Genomic DNA, 21,871 nt, shown 5'->3' on the forward strand with positions numbered 1-21,871 from the left:
GATATCGGTAACCAGACAGTTGATTTACCCAATTGACTTCCATAGTAGGGAAAAAAATACTATGGAAATTCAATGGGGTACATCAACTGTTTGGTTACCGAAATTCTACAAAATATCTTCCTTTGTGTTCAGCAGGAGACAGAAATTCATACAGGTTTGAAACAACTTGAGGGTGAGTAAATGAAGACACAATTTTCATTTTGAAGTAAAATATTTCTTTAAATCATTTTAACACAGATTGTGTTGATTACACAAATAATACTTTTTTCAGTTTGTAATAACATTTTATTTGAATCCACTTGAAGCCTCAAATTATTTGACAACTGAATAGATACTGCTAAAAGACTAGCACAAAGTAGTTCACCAAAGATCGTCAGCGACATGCCATTTGTAAGCCATCTTAATGGCTTAATTTTCTTTAACCTGGCGTTCACCCATCTTTTAAATCCCTATTTAATTCAAGGCAGGCTGGGAACCTGAGCTGTCTGTTCAAGGGCAGTGAAGGCAGGGTGGATGACAAGGACATTCAGTGATGACACTGGCCGGTGTGATGTCTATTGTCCTCATCAGTCTCCTCAACTAGAGGCTCAAAGCAGTTCTCGAATTTCTTTTGAAATCTTTTCTTGAGGTTCAATCCGCGCTGGACTTTTGTGTTTGTGCACTCCTGGGCCTTCAGCTTGGCGTAATAGTCAGAAAATTTGTTAAATAGGATGGAGATTGGCATTCCATTCAAAATAATGCCGAACGATATGCACCCGAAGGCCACCACTCGACCTGAGTACGATATGGGCACCACATCTCCATAGCCCACCGTAGAGATGCTCACCTGTCACAGCGTAAAAAAACAATTTCGATTTATATATTGCAAATGAGGACCAGAACACTGCAAAATACACAACAAAGACTGAAAGGAAATTGTTATGTTATGTTTCCATGTCAGTTTATCAGTTTGGTGATTACAGTCAAAATTTTGCATGCAAGTCAACTTGGTATAATACTTAGTAAGCCTCCAGGAAGTTCTAAACTAATCTAACTTTTCCAATCAGCATGGATGCCTCCAATTGAGCGGCATTACAAGGTATTATATAAGATTAAACTCAGCTGCCAGAGGATAAGGACTACCAATTTAAAGAGGATAGAGGGCTACAACAGGCAGCCACAGCAAATGATGATAATGATAACAATAATTTTTTTTTAAAAACATTCACACGCAAGTGATACTACTAAAAAAACACACATAATGATGCATATTTGAGCATCAAAGTTATGTAAGTAATTTATGTAAGCTCTGAACATTTTGAATCTAAACGTGGACAACACAATCAAATTAGGTTTGGATATTTTCAGTAAATCAAGAATACAGCCATACAGTCTCCTAAGAGAATTATTGCTTATTTATTTTTGTAAAATGGGGCATACCAAAGAACTTCAGAAACGAATGAAACTGTTTATTGAGTCTAGTGCGGTGTTGATTTAGCATTATTAGGCCTATTTATTAATATTTTGAATTGCCTTTTATTTTGTATTTTAATTTTTCTGTTGTCATTTTAATTTTAGTTTAATTTTAGTAATTTTGTCATGTGCTTTTGCCATTTTTATTGTTTTCCTAATATTACTTACTACCTAGTACTGAAACTTATTTCAGTTTGGCAAGGCAACATTTCAAATTTTGTGAATATACAATATTTATGTTGTATTTTAACTTTATTTCAATTACCAAAAACTATTGTTTATTGTTGTACTTTTAGATAACAATAACAACACTGGTCTGGTGTGAAAGACTGACCAGTACAAAGCCCAAACCCAATCACCATTGGTCCCCTGTGAGCACACTCCATCTTCCCACATCAGTGTCTGACCTCACTGATGCTCTTGTCTCTGGATGAGAGTAAATCCCCACATCCATGTTCTAACATTGTTGAAAGCATTCCCAGAACCGATGAAGCTAATATAGCAGTAACATCCTAATAATAGCAATGGTTTTAAGACTACTTGCTTAGTTAATTCAGGATGATTGGGACACTTTTTGCCATTGAGATGACTTGGAAAGTGTCCCAATCAACCTGATTTCGCTCCTATAGGTATGCCGTTTGGATGTCCACATACTTTTGGCCATTTGTAATAATATATGAATCATACTGTAGTTGTGCTAAATGTGGTGAATGTTTTGAGACATACTCACCGCTGCCCACCACCAGGCATCTGGTATACTACTAAAAGGTGTTCCTACAGCCTCCTGCTCCACTGAGTGCATTAGGGCTGAGAAGGTGAAGATCCCCATGATAATGAACAGAAACAGACAGCAGACCTGTTCAAAACACTGGCGAAGAGTGAAGCCAAATGCACGCATCCCTGTCGAGTGCCTCGCCAGTTTCAGAATGCGAAAGATGCGCATGAGTTTAACAACTTTAAGCACTTTGCTAATTTTGCTAACCCTCGCCATGGTTTTCAGGTCATCTTGAACGTTGATATCTTCCTGGTTAGCAAAAGCCTCAAATACCAGCTGGATAAAGTAAGGCATGACAGCCACTAAGTCTACAAAATTAAGCGCACTCTTCAAAAAATGCTTGACGTTACAAGTTGTCAGCAGGCGAAGGAAGTACTCAAAGGTGAAGAAGAGAATTGAGGTGATCTCCACACACTCCATATAGGTTCTTCCATAGATTTTATAATCTTTCAGTTCGCTTACAGTATTTAGAGTCATCGCTACTATGGAGATGAGCACAAAGAGGCTGGAGAACACAGCAAAAGCCTTAGCAGTCATCGAGGAGTATGGGTTCTCCATTAGGTCCCATAGCATCTTACGAAAACCACCCAAAAACATTGACTTGAAACCCTCTTCACTGTGCTGAGGCTCAATTTCCGCCATAAGCTCCCTGTTCACTTTCAGCTGGTCTCTTATCTCGTCTATTTTCTCCTCGTAGAGAATGCGGCAACAGCGGGGACTGTCCCTCAAGTGCAGGCCCCAAAACTGCATTTCCTCCTCAAAATTGACAGGGCAAAGACTCTCCATTACCCATAACACATTGCTACAATAAAAGTGGAAGATGTAGTGGAAGAAAGTAGGATCTCGGTCAAAGAAAAACTCGTTAGTGAGCACACAATAGTCATCGCAGAGTGTTAGCTGCTTGATGGGATCTTTACACAGGGCTAAACGGCCTATTCTGGTTTTAGGGTATTTGATAGCCAGGTGCTTGGGAATGGTAAAGACTTTCCCACCTATATTCACATTGATCACAGTTGAATGGCGGTGTGGCATCTTTGCTGCTTCTATCTCACTGCTTTTCCTCTTTTCTTGATCTCTTTTGTCACTTGCCTGAGGTGATGGAGTATCAAGGTTGTCCATCGACGTCCAAGGTTTCACAGAGCTGTCTTGGGAAAAAGGAAAGGCACAGTCTTCTTCCTCTATACTCTGCGAAAAGCTGGCATTAAGTTTGACACTTGCAAATAGACTTGAACGTCTCTTTTTTAAAATTTTAAGATGTCTTCGTTGATCCATTATTAGGGTAACTTAAATGATGACGAATGTGGAAAAATGTTATAGAAATGAAAGATGTAGAAATAAATGTAACAAAAAAGTAACTTCTTGTTAGAAATAAAACCAGAAAAAGGCTGATTCTACATTCCAACACGTCCCACTTTCCTTTAAAATGCGCATTGGTTTGAAGCTTCAAATAAATTTTCAGACAGATGGAGAAAACATATTCCACTGCTTCTAGCTTTTTAGAGTTTGCAATATAGCTAAAAAGACAGAAAGAAAAAGCAACTGTATTTGTTTCGGCTCAACTGAAGATCAAGAGTTGGGATTTGCCCCACCTCACTGATGCCATAATCCCATTACTGTTCTTTCTGTCCTCAACAGGGTTAAAAATACAGTCATGAGGATTAGTGTAGTGATTTAAGGATTGAGCCCTTGGAGGAGGAATGGCAAAGGATAAATAGCAGTTGCAAGGATACTAAGGTTATTAAATGCTCACAGAAAAGTTCAATTTATGTTGCTTTTAATCAACAATATTGTGCTCAGTCTGATATATAAACAATTCAGTGCAAATCCAACGTGAAAATCCTTTAATCCCAAATATCCTTTTCTCTACTTTCATATCCTCTCCACATGTGCTCTTATGCACATTTTACCACCAATGTGATCAAATAAAGCTTAAAATATAACATAACAAACAAAAGCTATATGTAGGCTATATGTTCTGGGTTTAATATGTCTATTCTGGGTTTAGGGTGTGTGCTGAATTTTTTAGCCTTTACTTTTTATTTACTAATCACAGATGAAAGATTCAAAGAAATGTATTTAAAAAGGTAAGAGATTTTAATGATAAAAATAAAAACACTTCCACGCAATATTTTACTTAATCACATTTTTCTTTTTCTTTTTTTCTTTTTTTTGCATGACACCTCTACACAAACCTTTGGTCAGTTTATAAATTATTAGTTTGTAAAACAGATTTGACATATCCCCTTACTTTAAAAAATCTTATAGACCAATATCTATTTACTTTATTTTTTATTTTATGGTCGAATTAAAAATAATTGTCCTGACATAATCAAAGACTACAGTATCTTCAGAAGTCTTATAATATGTGATCTGATTTCTGCAATTGTAGCCTACATACAGCTGGCCCTGGTGGATATGCATTACAAAAGTTCCCCCTTGTGAACACGGAACCGGAAACAGAGTTGTTATAACTGAAAACCCATCTTTTATTAATATAAAACAATTTTTTTGGTCTGTTTCCATTTTTAACAATAATATCAAAATTCAACATGTAATAAAACCTGATAAATTGAAAATATGCATTTTATTGTAGGTACATAAAAGCCGCCGAGACCACGTGACTTCCTTTCCGAACGAAGCTGAAATCATGGATGCCAGCCGCGTGCAGCCCATCAAGCTCGCTAGAGTAAGAAGACAATATTTTATGGAATATTTTCCTTTGATTTGTGCAATTTAATACTTGTAAGATGAAAATTATACCATTTCATTTCTTTTTGGGAAACGGTAGCCTTTAATAATCTTATAATCCTCTCAACACTATAGTTGTGTTTGTCGTTAGGCCTTTAGTTAGCACTGACTAGCATCCTGCAATCCAGCAGTTTGGATATCGATTGTCGTTTCCACCACATGTGATGTTTAATAATGTCAGTTATATTTTTAACTTTAATTGTGTATCTTTATTACAGGTTACAAAAGTCCTGGGAAGAACCGGCTCCCAGGGACAGTGTACCCAGGTGAGTTCAGAATTAACTCAGTTAACGTATCGTTACATGTGGAATATGATTAGCGACTTTATTAGAAAAACATTTAGATTTGTGATGTGCATGAACTGAGTTGAGTTGCCTTGTATTCTAAAGTGAATTTTGTTGGAGGCAAATATCACTGTTTGTTGCCACAGCTCTTGTGCGTGATCAATTTAGTAAATATTGATACCATTGTAATCAGTATGACACGTTATGCGAAAATGCCTTTTAAATTTTTTAAAATATTCTAGTTGTTGGTAATTTCTTATAAGATCTCGATAATGTATATTGTTTTTAGATAAACAAATTGTGGCTGTCTGAATTTGTATGTAATAAGAGTTATTTTTAAACTGCAAGTTTTGATCCACACCCATAAGACTTAAAATATTGTGCTTCCATAGGTGCGCGTTGAGTTCATGGATGACAGCAACAGATCCATTATCAGGAACGTGAAGGGCCCAGTAAGAGAAGGAGATGTTCTGACACTTCTGGAGTCCGAAAGAGAGGCCAGGAGGCTTCGCTAGGTAGTATACATCATTCACTGCTGTAAATGCATTGATCATTTCAGATTTATTTTTTGCATTTTAGAAGGAAAGAAAACTTTAAGCAAAAAAAAAGTATATTGTCTGCATAGGTTTTGTGTGGGAAGACAATGTCAAGTTAATATTTAAGTGCATTAATTTTAGGTTTTTCCCAGTGTTTAATTTCAAATATTTTCATGACTGTCTTTTGTGTGCTAGATGACTCTTATTCCTCACATCATATGTAAATTAAGGCAGTATCTTTTATAATAAAATGCAGCAGATTTGTCACAGATTTCCAGTTAGTTGCTGCTTGATGTAAGTTCTAACCATTTGTCTGTTTCCCTCAGCAGTGCAAGTGTGAAGACCTGCCATGGCCAAACCAGTACTTGTGGAGCACGTCAACACCAGTTCTACAGTTGGCAGTACAATATAATTTGTGCGCAATTTGAAATAAAATGTCTTTGTGAATAAGTTGATCTCCTCCATTTCATCCTAATGATTGTTTAGGGTGTTACCTTTAGTTTTACAATTACTCTAAAGCATTGGAATTCATGGTGGACTTGTTTCCATCTGGACCATGGGACATAATTGCGCCATTTTACAGTTTAAAGTGAGCTGTGCATCAAAACAACAGAGCGGTACATGCCACAAGCACTCAGGGTTGTTTATGCTACATCCTCTTATATTTTTATTTGTGAGCCAAATGTGCTTCATTCAAGCCCTTTCTGTTCCTTGCTCATTGCTTCTCTCTCGCTAAAGACGTAAAGTGCCACATTAAGAGCTGCAGAAGTTTTATTTATATAGCGCCTTTCCAGAAGCTCAAGGTCGCTTTACATTGTACATACAATACATTTAGACACCCATATATTAGTCACATAGGATACATATAATCACATTATCCAAAATCCATGTTAAAAAGATGTTTTTAACTAGGTCTTGAAAGTAGCCACAAAGAGGTATTGGGTAGTGTAAGAAGTAGCGAATTCCATAATTGAGGAGCATTCGTACTGAAAGACAACCGGAAATGAGGGACGGACAGTAAATCAAGTTCAGCTGATCTGAGAGACCGTGTAGGACGGTAAGGGTGGAGTAGGTCAGATAAATATTGTGGAGCAAGACCATTAAATGCTTTGAACGTTAGAAGCAGTACCTTAAAGTGGATGGGTATTTCCCAGAATTCGGGCCTATTTCTGTCCAGAGGGCGTAATTCTATTAAAAACTAATTCAATCTAATACATTTTAGCACCACTAATTAGTATAAACAAAACAAGCCTAGACTTATTATATGGCTGCTCTTACTAATGATTTTAACACATTTTATTGGTGTTTTGTGGTACAATATCTGTGTTTTGGTGTTGTCCGCAACCAGTTTTCACTTGTCGTAACAAATCTCAAACATTATCACAAATTAATAAAAAAAATATGCAAATGAATTAAATGTTACCTGAATTAATAAACTACATGCACAGATTAAGCATATATATGCATTTTGTACTTTATTTTGCTTAATTTCTACCTGTCCCATGGTTTAGCTTACCAACACGCTCTGCATAAAGGCAATTTTTAACAGTTTTTTCATCAAACGTTTATTTGGTAGCCATGGTAACATAATAGCATAGTGAAGCACATGGATTTCAAGCTGCAAGACTGATGCCTTGATGTCCAGAAAAGTAATAAATCTACTCTTTATTCTTTGTGTTGGGCATGCACTTATTATGCGTCATTATATGTGTTGTATTTCTGTATTTTTAAACATTTTTGGATCATTTTTATCACTCGATTAGTTAAAAAAGTGTGCATTACATGTAGAAAGCTAGCTACACTTGCTTAGTCATCATCTTTGCTAGCAAGGCTAGTTTTTTGAATAAATTGTCATTACCAGCACATTACAGGTTGTGGTGGTGATGAAGGCAGATACACACAGTTCCTGTTTGGTCTTCCATAATCAGATTAAACTGTTTTGATGTTTAAACCAATTAATAGCTGGTGGGGTTTTTTTTGGTCTGAAGTCACTTAGGCTCTTACATTACAATAGGTTATGATCAGTGATTTGTCATCACCGCAACAAACTGTCATTAACAGAACTGCAATGCCATCACCATCACCATTACCATACATATTTTTGCCAATAAATGATGTATAAATTACAAAAACATCCTACAATTATACATTTCTGACAGAGTTGGACAGTCTAAATTATCACTGTATTAAAAAAGTTTTGATATATGGCATTCACTTAAAATAAGCTTATATTCCAAGCCAGGGTAGATTGATGAATCAGAAATGTAGATGCTTAAGTGATTATAATTCATCTTGCAAGTAAAAATCAACAATCCCATTAAGTTCAAGATAAAATAGATTCCATGTGAAACCACAAAATGTTTTAAAAGCACTGATTTATCATTTAAGTTTTATTTTTTTACATACATTCGATGATGTGATGGTAATGACACATTAACTTGACTTAGTTAAAAAAATGGCAAAAAATCATAAATTCCCTTATCTTATGGTCTCAACCAAGCTCATAACATTGTACCTGACTTAAGGACTGATAATTTGATGTATACCAATTAGTCAAATTTGGGATTTTAATTTTCAAAATTGCAGCAACCCAATTTGGCCCTTAATCTGAGAAATGTCCGGATACGTGATGCCACAGGTAGCCAGTGAAGTTCATAAAGCAGAGGAGTAATGTGTGCAGAACGCCTAGTAGAGGTGAGGACTCTCGCTGCAGAGTTTTGAACGTACTGTAATCTTGCAATACGTTTTTTGGGAAGACCAAGAAATAAGGCATTGCAATAGTCGAGGCGTGATGTGATTAATGCATGAATTAAGGTTTCAGCATCAGCTAAGGTGAGAGAAGATCGTAAGCGAGCAATACTGCGAAGATGGAAAAAAGAGTTTTTCACAAGAGAAGAAATATGAGAGCCAAAGGATAGAGTTTGATCAAATAAGACACTAAGGTTACGAATCGACTACGAGGGCTTAATGTGAGTTCCATCAATATCAAAGGACTGGTCCATCCTTTTGACTGAGGCAACAGAGCCAATCACTAATATCACTTACATCAGTTGCAGATTATGTGGTTATTTTGACAACAGTAGAACAAACACGGTCAGCAGTAAAATAGATACTTTTGCTAAACCTGCAGAAAACGAGAATGCAGCAAATACAATTATTTTTATCTGTCGTACAGATGACTCTGACCATTTAATTAAACCAGGTTTGTGCCAAGTGTGGCACCTTTAGTTTTTTTCCCCCCTATACATTTTGCATTAAGCATATTAAGAGAGCTTCATACATGTTATAATTTGTACACATTATTTAGAGATGGGAAAGTAAGATCAAAAACTAAGTTAATTGTTAACTTTTTGTGCTCGATGAGAGTTTTGATTTTAAATTATGTACGTGGTTTGTTTTTAGTAGTTCATTACTTTGAGTAAAATAGAAAAACAGCCCATACTTTTCTTAGGAAATAAACTGCAGTGCCAGTATGTTTTCTCAGTCCCAAGGCCTTCTATGTGCTATTCATGTAGGTGTCTAAATGTAAAAAACAAAAACAAAAAAAAAAACATAAAAAGCCTGATAAAACATCTGATCTTACCTTTTTATATTAATAACCAGTTGAGAGAAATATTTACTTTTTTTTGGTAAATAATGCTTAGACATCACTGCTTTGGCCCAATAATCTCATCTTTTGATGACTATTTTGAGTGTTTAGAATTGTTTCTTTTACAAAGTAGGCTACTACGGCTGTTCAATTGTTTAAAAAAGTATTGTCCGGACATCCGCTGGGAAGGTAATATAGAGACCGGACCTTTTGGAACTTTAATTGACCACCCCTGCTCTAGAGAACTACTGGCAAGTTTCCCCAGTTTATTGTGAGGTTCGGTCAAATCCAAATTCTGGCAAGACATTTTAGATTGTCCTTTAAAAAAAACACATCTTGCCTGACACTGAATACATTATAGGCCTATAGGCCTATTTCTAATCTATTAAGCTTAGAAACTACTAAAATTCAACATGACTCAAATACTACGTTGAAAACAGTCTAAAAAAATTGAGATTGCTAGGAAATCTTTTATATTAAAGGGTACGTTTCTTGGTTCTAATTTGTCGCTATGTGAAAAGCAGTTATGGCATAGATTTAACTTAACATTTTAACATGTAACACAACATTCAAGCGAGGAGATGATGCTTGTTTTACAAAGCAATATAAGCAGTAAATGAAGACTTGGCTAACTGCCTTTTTTTTACCTTTGTCCTTGTTAAAAAACTATAATTTTGTCTAGAGGTTATCTTGAAATGTTTTAGTACATTTTCTGGTCGTTCAACACGAAGTGTTTGAGTCACTGTTCGTTGGATGTCCACGAGAGGACACTATCGGTCCTCGTAAGTAGGCCTATGCCCTGTTCTGATTATTTGCTAGTGTAATCTTGAGCTGTTGGTGGGTAGAAACCAGCTGGCGAACTGCGTGATGCTGCTATAAGCACTGACTGAACACATTTGCAGATGTTTAGGTCAGAGGCTCATGGTTTATTTTGATTATAGTTTTTGGCCACCCCCTGGTTCTCTTGCAAAAGAAAAGCATCTCCACTCGCGGTTTTCACCTTTTAGCCTACTTAAAATTCTGCGAAGTAAAATCAAACAGGAAAATTCTTATTTTTCATGGAATATTGCAATATTAATTATAAATGATTTATGCGTGCACATCATTGTTTTATTAAAGTCACGTGCCCTCGTAATCATCCATTAAAATAACGGATGATGTGTTTAAGGTCGGGACAACTTGGTCAACATATGAGACCACAGCTACAGCAAACCGAGACGATCCAATCAATTCCAGTGGAACTTTCGCAGGATAGACTAAATAAGAAAGTCCCTCAGTTTTTGATAAAAGAATCCTACCTTTGAGAGATAAATCCCTCATGATCCATATCAATTTTTTTTCTCCATTTTCAACATAAGGGGTTGGGAATTGGATTACACCCTAAATGAATATGTCAAAACTGTGATCAAAGTGTCAATATTTTATGTGAGCACCATCTAGCACTGCCTTAATCCTCCTAGGCATGAAATTCATCAGAGCTGCACAGGTTGTTGCTGGGACCCTCTTCCACTCCTCCATGATGACATCATGGAGCTGCTGGATGTTAGGCCTCGTTCACACTTCAGGGGCTTAATGCTCAATTCCGATTTTTAAAAAAAATCAGATTTTTTAGCAAGTCCGTTCACATTTCCAATTACATGCAACCTTTTGTGATCTCCTACGTGAACGTGAAATGACCCAGAAGTGACCCGCATGCGCAGAAGAGTACTCAACGGTCAACGACGTCACTTGTTGTTTGTGGAAGTAGCTAAACATGGCCTGAATAGAGCTGTCCCTCCAAATATTAATTAAATCAGAAACCTCGCTTCCCTTCCATTGACTGGTCTCAGCATCGTCCGCCAGTTGTTGTTTATCTTCTCATTCCCGCCTACTTCAACACAGAATTATGACGTTTGTCGCATATCAAAGACGTGCGGGTCGTTACATGTGACCAAGCCGTTCAGATTGAAGTCGCATTTCAAAAGATCGGATACATATCGGATTTGGACCACATACCCAAGTGGCCTGGGTCGCATTTGAAAAGATCGGATCTGTGTCTTTCAGACTGTCATGAATAGATTAGATACAGGTTGCATAGGGGCAAAAAAATCGGAATTGGGTCGTTTCAGCCTGCAGTGTGAACGTAGTTAGACACATGGTGCTTCTCCACCTTCCGCTTGAGGATCACCACAGGTGCTCAATAGGGTTTAGGTCTGAAGACATACTTGGCCACTCCATCACCTTCAGCTTCCTCAGCAAGGCAGTTGTCATCATGGCGGTGTGTTTGGGGTCGTTATCATGCCGTTCGGGACAGTTTCTGAAGGGACAGCATCATGTTCTGCTTCAGAATGTCAAAGTACATGTTGGAATCCAGCCCCAGACCATGATGATACCACCACCATGCTCGACTGTAGGAAAGACACAATTTTCTTGGTACTCCTTACTAGGGCGTCACCACACGTGCTGAACACCATCTGAGCCGAACAAGTTTATCTTAGTCTCATCAGGCCACATGACATGGTTCCAGTAATTCATGCTCTACAGGTTGCTTTCAGCAAACTGTTTGCGGGCTTTCTTATGAGCCAGCTTCAGAAGAGGCTTCCTTCTGAGATGACAGCCATGCAAACCGACTTTGTGCGGCAGTGTGTGGCGTATGGTCTGAGCACCAACAAGCTGACCATCTGTTTCTGTAACCTCTAAAGCAATGCTGGCAGCACTCATGCGTCTGTTTTTTTAAGCCAGCTTCTGCACCTGACGCACAGCACGAGGACTCAACTTCTTTGATTGACCATTGCAAGGCCTGTTCCGAGTGGAACCCATCTTGGAAAACCTCAGTATGACCCTGGCCTGTACTGTAACCCAGTTTCAGAATCAGAATCAGAAGAATCAGAATCAGAAAGAGCTTTAGTGCGGCTCTAAGAGTTTCAGGGTGTTACCAATATTCTTATAGTCTATAGCCATCTTTGTGGAGAGCAACAATTCTAATTCTCAAATCCTTAGAGAGTTCTTTACCATGAGGTGCCATGTTGAACATCCAGTGGTCGTATGAGAGAATTGTACACAAAGCACAAATTTTAACTGCTCTAATATAAGATACAACAATTTGTATGGACCTGTCAAGCAGACAAAAACATGAACATGATGAGGACATGTGGCTTTGCATGGTTAAACAACATACAGCTATCACTTAGGGTGTACTCACTTTTGTTGCCAGCCATTTTGACAATAATGGTTGTCTGTTGAGTTATTTAAGGTGTTATTTAAAGGCAGTAAATATATATAATGCTATACAAGCAGCACATTGACTACAATAAAGTACAGTATATCCAAATTTAATTTCTATAGTATTGTTCCTTGAGAAGGTACTAAAATGTTTGCTGAAATTTGAGGGCTGTACTCACTTTTGTTAGATACTGTAAATACTCTCCTCCCATATATTTTGCATCTGAAAGGGAAACTCCTACAAATGCAATAAGGTCAGCCGCTAATTTTTCACTGCATGTCTTTAGTAAATCCTGACGGTTTTTTAATGCCAAAAGAGGGTTTGCACTGGCGCAAGCTGTTAGTAAATCTGGCCCTTAGTTTGATTGAATTAAACTCACACTGACAACTCACGCTGATAAAGTAAAGTGATGTGATGTGAAGGCCAAGAATGGCAACCCATCCTCAGAATTTTCAAATGATCTAACTGTAGGCTACGATTTCCATTACACGAGAGTTGATGTTAAAACTTCATGCGGATTTGTACTCGACTTTCGCCAAGATAAGCACCAACCTAAGACCTAGCTTTACAGTAACCTATGCTTCTCCATCCATTTACACCTCTTTCCATCTGGTGATGTGAATCTCCTTCTGTCTGGTGTTAATGGCTGCAGTGTATTTGGCGCGTCAGCACACACAACGGCTGCAACCACAGTGCGGTCCCCTCAGTGGATCAGCATGACAACCGTCTGGATTGAGCTGAGTAGGGGACATCTCTATGGTCTTCAAGTGGGCACCTTCCGTCCTCAGTGTTTCTTTGACTAGCCCACGACACCTCAAGAGGGCTCGACAGTGACTCTGGCGTCCCAGAGTCACCCCCCTCCGTCCCCCACTCAACTCAGCCCAGCTTACTTACCTTTACATCCCTCCTGCTGCTGAGGTTGCTCCTTCCTCGTAGTTCACATGTGACCTACCCACAATCTCTCACAAACTCTTATTGCATCAGTTAACTGTAAGATAGTGTAATGTTAGATCATTTGAAAATGTCTCTTTGCTTGGTTCAAAATCTTTGTTAATGGTAAAAATTTATAAGTAAATGGAACATATGCTGTGTAATTTACTCTTCAATAGCATTTTTCTTTCTTTGAATTGCAAATATTGGGTTAATTCATGACATGTACAAGCTAAGGGTGAATCAAATACAAGTCTTTGCTAATATTTACACAAAGGCAATAGCGGTTTAACTAGACCAAAGTAGGTCATTTCAACCTAATTTGGAGATTTAAGAAGACACTATAGGATTTGTTTGGCACAGCAGTGTTTGCTGACATTCACATTTGATATTTTACATACTGACATATAAAGATGGGGCCTGTTTAACTGTTACTCTTACAAAATAGTATAATTTTTTTAATATAAATAATAATATATTTAAATAATAACATTCATATCATCTAATATAAATTGAGCTTGTGAAGCTATTTATTAGAAACTTTTGAAATAACCACAATGCCCTTCATGTTCAATTTAACAATTCTGTTTCCGATTTATTTTTTAAACATGAACTGTATTCTTAATTAAACAAGTTCAAACCACCCCCTAAATTTTGCTGCCCAATGACTGTTGCCTCAGTGAACTTCCTCTAATATCTGAAAAGAGGAACTGTGGTGGAAATGGGGAGAAATTATTTCTTGTAACTCTCTGCTTCGCAGCAGATATGTGCACGGCATACCATACATGTTTACCCGGATACAAATCCCCCCGCCTTGATGTCCTTGAGGTCTCATCTTTCTCTCAGGTGGAAAAAAACAGGGGTGACTGTCGAACAAACCCACCAGTGTTTGTCATTTGCAGTAAACACCCTCATGGTGTAAAATGAATAAATACAGGAAGCAATTGATGTTGTATTATTTAGTACTTATATTATATTTACAGATTAAAATATTTTCACTGTTATTACTGATTATTAAATAGGCTCATGTAATATATATATTTTCCAATGATGAAGAAAATGTGAAGTTTTAATAATTTTTTTGCATTACTGTGCTTTTTTTTTTTAAACAAACTTACATTGTTAATGTGAGAATCGACCCTAACCAGTTGCATCAAAGACACATAACCTTTGTTCATTGTAAGTAGAGCCGCTGTGCCTCCACATCCGTTGAATAACAACACTGTGTCACTGGAGCGTTGAGTTTCACTACGGTCAGTGAGGAGATGGTTGACCCTGATTTACTGCTGCTGGTTCTGTGACTGACCCATGTTTATGATGTTCAATTTTAGTAGCTAAGGCCCCAAGGACAGCTTTAATCATTTTCACAGAGGGCCGAGGTTACTGTAAGACATGTGGAGCAACCTTTGACCTCAGAAAAGGTGCACAAAAAGACCTTTAGATAAAACTTTTTGCAAAAAAAAAAAAATATAATATAGTATAATATAATATAATATAATATAATATAATAATATTTCTATTGGGCCCGGATCTTTGAAGGCTCTTACAAGTACACTATTGTAAAAGTTTGGGCACAGTACAATTTTTTGGAAAGAACTGATAAAAAGTGACATTTGTCACAGTCATGCCATGTTTAGTTTCATTGTTCATTGTTCATTTTCATTGTTTTTTCTCGTTTAGTTACTAGTCACGGTTTTCTTTGTCTTTGTTTTTCCTGTGTTCGAGCTTATCATTAGTTGTCATGGTTTCTGATTATTTCACAACTGTCCCCTGTTCCGTTAATCATTTAGCCCTGTGGATTTAAGCCCTCTGTTTCCTCTGTTCAGTGTTCTGCATTAACATTTATGGTTCTTGTGTAGTGTTTTTTGCTCTTTGTGTCAATTAATGTCTATTATCATCATTAATTCTGTGTCATCATCCTCCTATCATCCTTGGGATTTTAACTACATGCACCCCCTAAAACAACGCAGAACCCAAAAGACAAGATTAATACGGTAATTTTTACTACGGATACTCCAGCAGTTAACTTCCTCCGGCTGGAGCAGGTGGATCGCTCCCTCAAGGATCACACGAGGGATGGCCTGCATGGATGATCCTCGAGGGAGCTTCGCTGACTATGTGGAGTGGGTGCTGGTTCGAAATGACTCACCATTTATCATCTGCCTTGCTGATGAGGACATTGCAAGCCCAGTTCCAAGTAGTCTCAGTCATCGCTGGATATGCCAAGTTCCAAGCCATTTTTGTCTCCGCTGGTTCGCCCTGGAACAAGTCTCATCCTTCTTCATCCTCTTCCAAAAGCCCCCTCCCTCCCTCTTCAATTTGAACTCTTGTGTGCAGTGTGAGGCCGCACTTTCCAGAGGTTCAGGTTTACTTTATCGTTTATAGTTCTTGTGTAGTGTTTCTGCACTTTCTGGTAAAGTCTATTATCATAATTTATACTGCATCATTTAGGATTTACATGACATGCACCACCTGACAACAGCAGATTTTTACACTGTTACAAAGAAATTCTATTTCAAAGAAATGTTGATCTTTTAAAGTTTCTATTAATCAAACAATCATTGAATAGCTAATCAGGATCATGTGACACCGGAGACGGAGAGTAATTAAGCTGGAAATTCAGCTTTGCCATCACAGGAATTGTTCATTTTAATTACATATTAAAATATATTAAAATAGAAACGATCATTTTAAATTGTATTAATATTTTAAAATATTACTGCTTTCACTGTATTTGTGATCAAATAAGTGCAGCCTTGGTGAATATAAGAGACTTCTTACAAAAACATAAAAAATCTTACCAACCCCAAACTTTTGAGCAGTAGTGGACAGTAACATGTTACTTCAGCAAAATATTTATTTAATCTTAGAATTGTATTGTATTCACTATGATGAGAAACCAAATGCACTGATCTTCAGTTGAAGTTCTTGATTTTTCTTAAGATGACAACACAATGTTTTTCACCAAGCTAAGCCAATAGAATTGAAACAAGGCAAGGTTCAAGGCCACTTCTGATGTTATGGTGAACATTCTAATGTTGAGAAGTACAAAACAAGCCTGATCAGACAATACATGGCCCTACAAAAAAGAAAAGTATAATCAACAATGCATGTTTTATCTCTGAAAAACAAGTCTGTTATCTAGACTTTACTGTTATTGCTTTAGATCTTAAGAGTTTATAACTTTAGGCACAACTCTGCTATGTGTGTTATAAAGGAATGAATGATAATGCAATAATAATGTGTGTTTTTAATAATAATAATAAAGTATTGCTGTAATTTAGTTATTTAACAGTGTCTGCACATGCATAATAGAATGTCATACATCTCTACGTCAATCACAAGCTCCTTTATTATTTGACACATTAGCTTGCTGGCGCTCAGTCTTTGTTTTGTTTTCAATTACAGCTTACTATGCAGTAGGCACAAAAAGGAACTATGACTGGAAACAAAAACCCACAGTATTTCAATAACTGGCTTTCACGTTAGACAAAGCAGACAGCATGAACTCATGCATGAATCAATTGTTGCTCTTGACCTTATTTCTTCTTTTTTTTCAATGTGGTGCTTTTTGAAAGTGGCATCAATGATTTTGACTGTACAAGTGAATGCTTACGGTATGAAATTTGCTGAAATATAAATATGTGCATGTCCATACATGTACTTTATCAAATTTTATTCAGCAGTTATTTCCGGTACACTCTTAGAAATAAAGATTCCAAAAAGGTTTTGTTTGCAGCGTTGCAATAGAATAGACATTTGTGGTTACCCAAAAAACTTTCAGTGGACAGTTATAAGAACCATTTCTTCTATAGTGTGAATAACAATTTAATAATCAGAAGAACCTTTTTTCACTATAAAAAACCTTATGTGCTTTGAAAAGGTTCCATGGATGTTAAAGGTCATGCATGGAGCCATAGATGGAAATAATAAATATTTAAAAGTGTATTGTGTGTATTATTCCGCTTGTCTATATTTTGCAGGTTTCAGAGAGTCATTAGCAGTGGAGATTTTTCAGTGACTATTTTTGCAGGTTATATTATGCACGTAGGTGGCAACAAGTTTATGAGTGAGTCATTGAATCATTCATTCAATGGATTTGTTAAAAAATGCTGATTCATTTCGGAATCAAACAATACCACTCCTGTGACGGCCTATGTGAGTGAGTCATTGAATCAACTGATTTACTGATTCATTCAGGAACGAAACTCTACTACTGTGCATTGCTAAGAGGCGTGATGTTTGATTCTGCTTTGGATTTGTTTGGAACATTTATGGTTGGGAGAGCAAAATTTGAAAGTACACAGTGTAGAGAAAAAAATATATATATACAGCATCTAAATGTAGTGAACGTAAAAGCAGTAAACAAAAAGACAGAGATACGTACGATGTCACGCTGGGCTAAATCTTATAGTTATCTGAAAAAGGCGCCAATGTGTGAGGATATAGCCTAATGTAGGCTACATTTTCTGTATATCCTATGTCAATATTCTTTTAGAAACAGTTCCCACAGAGTTAAATATCTTTCCGCTTCTGGAATATGTATAGACATGTGGCATATCATCTTTGCAGATCATGGAAAAATGCACTGCCTGCACGCTCCCAGTTCTCCGTTTGTTTTGCTCTCTAGGACTCCATAGGGGATGAAAGGTTAACAATTCCCTAATGTTGTTTATTTTTAAAGTCACTGGGGGTTGCCTATAGCAGATGTTTTGAAAGTTAAATAGGTCCCAACTAGAAAATGTTTTATAACGTGTTGGAATCCGATCAAACTTAACTGACAGGAATGTTACATGACAAGATGCAATCTGATTCTAGAACGGGGTATCCGGAATGTGAATATGCAAGAAAAATAATATTGTTTACAGATAGGCCTACTCAATATTCATTAAAGGGACATTGTGTAGGAATTTCTCCCATCTAGCGGTGAAATTGTATTTTCCATTCAAACGAATTGTGCTCTCCAGCGCCTCGTTTTTTCAAATGCGTGTTGCATCTACGGTAGCTGTTATGTACCAAAAAGCTATGACAGGATGTCTTCTAATAGCACTTCGTCGAGTTTTCGTTCGGGTGAACAGGTTTGTTATTTCAAACAAACTGCAACTTGGCAGAGGATTTGTACACCATTGAGGACATATTTATGAATAAAAATATTGTTTTTAGATAGTAAAATACCTAAAAAACTACACATTGTCCCTTTAATATGGCTAAATGAATGGGACTATTAAACTTTGGCTCATTACATCTACCACAATAGTTAAAACAATATATGTTTCCCTTTACGCAGAAGTATTATGTGTTGCATAAGTCATTTCTGTAGAAATGACTAGTAAAAACTGGTTCTTTGAACACTAAACTCCTTAAAAGTAATCCTTTAAGTGTCTCAGGAAATTACAAAGAAATATGGTTTATTTTAAAAAGAAAAGAGAATTGAAGCTTGTCTGGGGCAAGTGAATGAACATCAACATCAATAAAACCCAATTGTGCCGCATTCAAATGAGAAAATAAATAATGAGAGTTAAATGCATCAAATGTGTAAATTATGAATTAGTTTCGGTTTCAGTTTCTACAAACAGCATATGATATTTTTCCCCCCAATACTGCCAATATTTTTCTTTGTTGTTAAAAAAAAAGTATTTTATTGTCTGAAAGTCCTGTGTTTAAACTTGTCTGGATCTTCAGTATGACTGAACATAGCTGCAGCTGAAAACTGTTTAGATATTTATGCATCTGCAAAGTATGTACATCCTGTCCTTTCCCAGTCTCATGAGTAAAACATCAGATTCAACAATGCACCGTGCATATTTCAGTCTGAATTTGTATAAGACTGCATTTTAAGTCAGTTTGTCTTTCATCTTTGCAGGATCTGAATGAATGCTCAACCAAATTAGTGCCATGCCATGCACCACTTACAACACAGAGAATATCAGATGCCTGCAAGAGTTCAGAATAAGCAACAGCTGCTGCATTGTCATATCAGAGTGTCATATTAAATGAACCTGATGGTGAAAAGCTGCTGTCCTCTGCTGATTATTCAGTCTTTAACTGTTGACTGTCAAAACCCAACTGTGACCATATATTTTTATAGTATTTTCATATTTTTTATAATTTTATTTGTAGAATTTCTATTACTATTTGTATTACTATTACTTTTTGTATCTGTATTTGTATATGTGCACTGGAAGCTTCAGTACCAAGGAAAATTCCTTGTGTGTGCAAGCACACTTGGCAATAAAGCTCTTTCTGATTCTGATTCTGATTGAGATAAAGCTTTGCACAGTCACTTCGATTTCTTTATTTAGTGCTGCTCTAAAGAAGCAATTTGACATAACAAAAAATAATCTCAAATGCTCAAATCCAAATTATCCTTTTTAAAAGTTTTGATGATCCTCTACAAAATGTGAATTGCAAAGTTATGATCATAACTGAATTAGTTTTTTATGTTAACTTATCATGTAAACCCACATTTATTATGATTTATTTTTATTATAAGATTTATGGAATTTTGAGCAATAAATTACTTTATCGTCATGCTCTGGGTGACTATATTTTGCATGGTTGTTTTGTGAAAAATAAATCCTAACGTTAAGATATAAGCAACAAATTTTGGTTCTGAAAAACCTGAGGCTAAATATGAATTTATGGGCCTAGGATTGGGTCCAAAAGAAGTTGCACTAGAATAAAAACAGTAAAAAGTAAACGAGAAATGTATATAGGCAAAATGAGGAGGAAACAACACAATTGTTCTATAAAGACAATCATGTTTGTCCATATACAGAAAGCACATCAGAGATTCACAGCAGGCTATTTTCCAGTATGCGTTATTTCCAGTGCTTTAAGAGTGTTTGAATAACAGATCTTGAGGTGGTGATGAAGGCCATGCGCTGCTCTGTGGGATTTGAGCTGAGGGGAGATAACCTCTATATTTGACCACAAGGAGGCACAAGAACTTTCTCTGGACGGTCCCAAAAAGCACTCCTTTCAAGCACGTACGCGGTTGAATGCATGCCCAGATGTGGTTTAATGTACACTCAGAACAAACTGTTCTGGAGTAGTTGAGTTCGGCTCTGAGCAGAGAAATTTCAGCAACAGTTATCTTTCAGTATGTCTTTTCATTGTTTCTTTTTCTTTCATTTCATTATTATCAAGCATGCAACATGTAATCTATGTGTGATAAATACACCACAACAATTTGGCCCTTGTCTCTGGAAAAGTCTGAAAGATGTCTCAAAGGATTGCCTTCCACATTAACAGGTGTAGTTACACGTCAGACATGGTTTTACACAGTCCTCAACATCACAATCACAGAAATACTTCAATCTCTAAATGGAGAAGAGGACAACCATACTATGACACTACAAATCTTTTGACTGAAGTCATGCCATTTAAAGTCACATTTAATCATACCTCAGCATGGTTCCACCTTCTACCTTCACTTTCTATTCATCAAGGAATCCTGAATAAAAATATATTAAGCAACACAACTGTTTTCAACTGATAACAATATGAAATGTTTCTTGAGCAGCAAATCAGCAAATTAGAATGATTTTTGAAGGATCATGTGACACTGAAGACTGGTGTAATCATGCTGAAAATGCAGCTATGCCATCACAGGAATAAATGACTTTTTTTAAATAAAAAATAAAACAGTTATTTTAAATAATTTAATAATATTTCACAGTATTACTATTTTTTTTTAATAAACATAGCTTTGGTGAGCATATAGGAGACGTGCTCATATGCCAGTGTTCATCTCACTCCGGATATGACATGTGAACAATATACAGAGGAATTTCTTGTTTTATAATGCTCTTAATAAAAAATTGAAAAACAGGTAGTGTTAAAATTGAGTCATAGCCTACGTGTAGTATAGGGACGGGCTCCAAATCTTATTGTATAATCACCCAAAGTACAACCATATCTTCTTAAAGCTAGAAGAATAAATGCAATAGAGTCCTATTGTCTATTGAAGCGTGACCTCTGTAATGCTTTTGTTAACAACTTACCAAAACATAATTGTATTAACAAAACTTCTTCAAGACTTCTTAAGCTTGTTTAAACTATTTATTTCGACAATGATTCTGTTATAATTTCCTTGGACATCCATAGCTTATTCACCTATAGCGCCTCTTTCACATAAATCTTGGTATTCTAATGATGCAGATGTTACGCATTTAGAATGTGGGTAAAAGGTTGTCCTGCCGGGAGCATATTTGAGTCAAAAATGCAGCTGTTCCTTTGGTACCGGCATGTGATTCGGGCAGATGACTAACTGCTGTCATCAGTGTTTCTGGGAAACTCATAGACAGGGCAGATACTGAATGTGTCATTCATTTGCTAATTGTTGACTTCAGG

General features: G+C 36.6%; 2 protein-coding genes across 3 annotated transcripts; one reads left to right on the forward strand and one right to left on the reverse strand.

Moving 5' to 3' along the window:
* Positions 1 to 129: 129 nt before the first annotated feature.
* LOC143737270 (potassium voltage-gated channel subfamily V member 2) lies at positions 130 to 3,754 on the reverse strand. Its single transcript, XM_077228532.1, has 2 exons — positions 2,183 to 3,754; positions 130 to 826 (listed from the first exon to the last, which is right to left on the reverse strand). The coding sequence occupies exons 1-2, from the start codon at positions 3,497 to 3,499 to the stop codon at positions 527 to 529; spliced, it is 1,617 nt and encodes a 538-aa protein (XP_077084647.1). The 5' UTR covers positions 3,500 to 3,754; the 3' UTR covers positions 130 to 526.
* Positions 3,755 to 4,817: 1,063 nt separating this feature from the next.
* rps28 (ribosomal protein S28) lies at positions 4,818 to 6,245 on the forward strand. 2 transcript variants are annotated; one of them, XM_077228665.1, is made up of 4 exons: positions 4,818 to 4,913; positions 5,194 to 5,241; positions 5,652 to 5,774; positions 6,122 to 6,245. In XM_077228665.1, the coding sequence occupies exons 1-3, from the start codon at positions 4,875 to 4,877 to the stop codon at positions 5,772 to 5,774; spliced, it is 210 nt and encodes a 69-aa protein (XP_077084780.1). In that variant the 5' UTR covers positions 4,818 to 4,874; the 3' UTR covers positions 6,122 to 6,245. The 2 variants fall into 2 exon arrangements, with proteins under 2 accessions (XP_077084780.1, XP_077084871.1); XM_077228756.1 differs by having other exon boundaries at positions 6,125 to 6,245.
* Positions 6,246 to 21,871: the final 15,626 nt, after the last annotated feature.

The sequence above is a fragment of the Siphateles boraxobius genome, unplaced genomic scaffold, assembly GCF_051911475.1.
Source record: "Siphateles boraxobius isolate OS27281-9 unplaced genomic scaffold, OSU_SipBor_1 1, whole genome shotgun sequence".
In the NCBI taxonomy this organism is placed as follows: Eukaryota; Metazoa; Chordata; class Actinopteri; order Cypriniformes; family Leuciscidae; genus Siphateles; species Siphateles boraxobius.

What these genes read in the sequence shown, in the direction of transcription:
- LOC143737270 (XM_077228532.1), bottom strand. Translation starts at nt 3,499, where the DNA reads ATGGATCAACGAAGACATCTTAAAATTTTAAAAAAGAGACGTTCAAGT. An exon ending in ATGCCTGGTGGTGGGCAGCG is followed by an intron (nt 827 to 2,182) that starts GTGAGTATGTCT and finishes ACGCTGTGACAG; the next exon opens with GTGAGCATCTCTACGGTGGG.
- rps28 (XM_077228665.1), top strand. Translation starts at nt 4,875, where the DNA reads ATGGATGCCAGCCGCGTGCAGCCCATCAAGCTCGCTAGA. An exon ending in AGCCCATCAAGCTCGCTAGA is followed by an intron (nt 4,914 to 5,193) that starts GTAAGAAGACAA and finishes TCTTTATTACAG; the next exon opens with GTTACAAAAGTCCTGGGAAG. An exon ending in CCCAGGGACAGTGTACCCAG is followed by an intron (nt 5,242 to 5,651) that starts GTGAGTTCAGAA and finishes GTGCTTCCATAG; the next exon opens with GTGCGCGTTGAGTTCATGGA.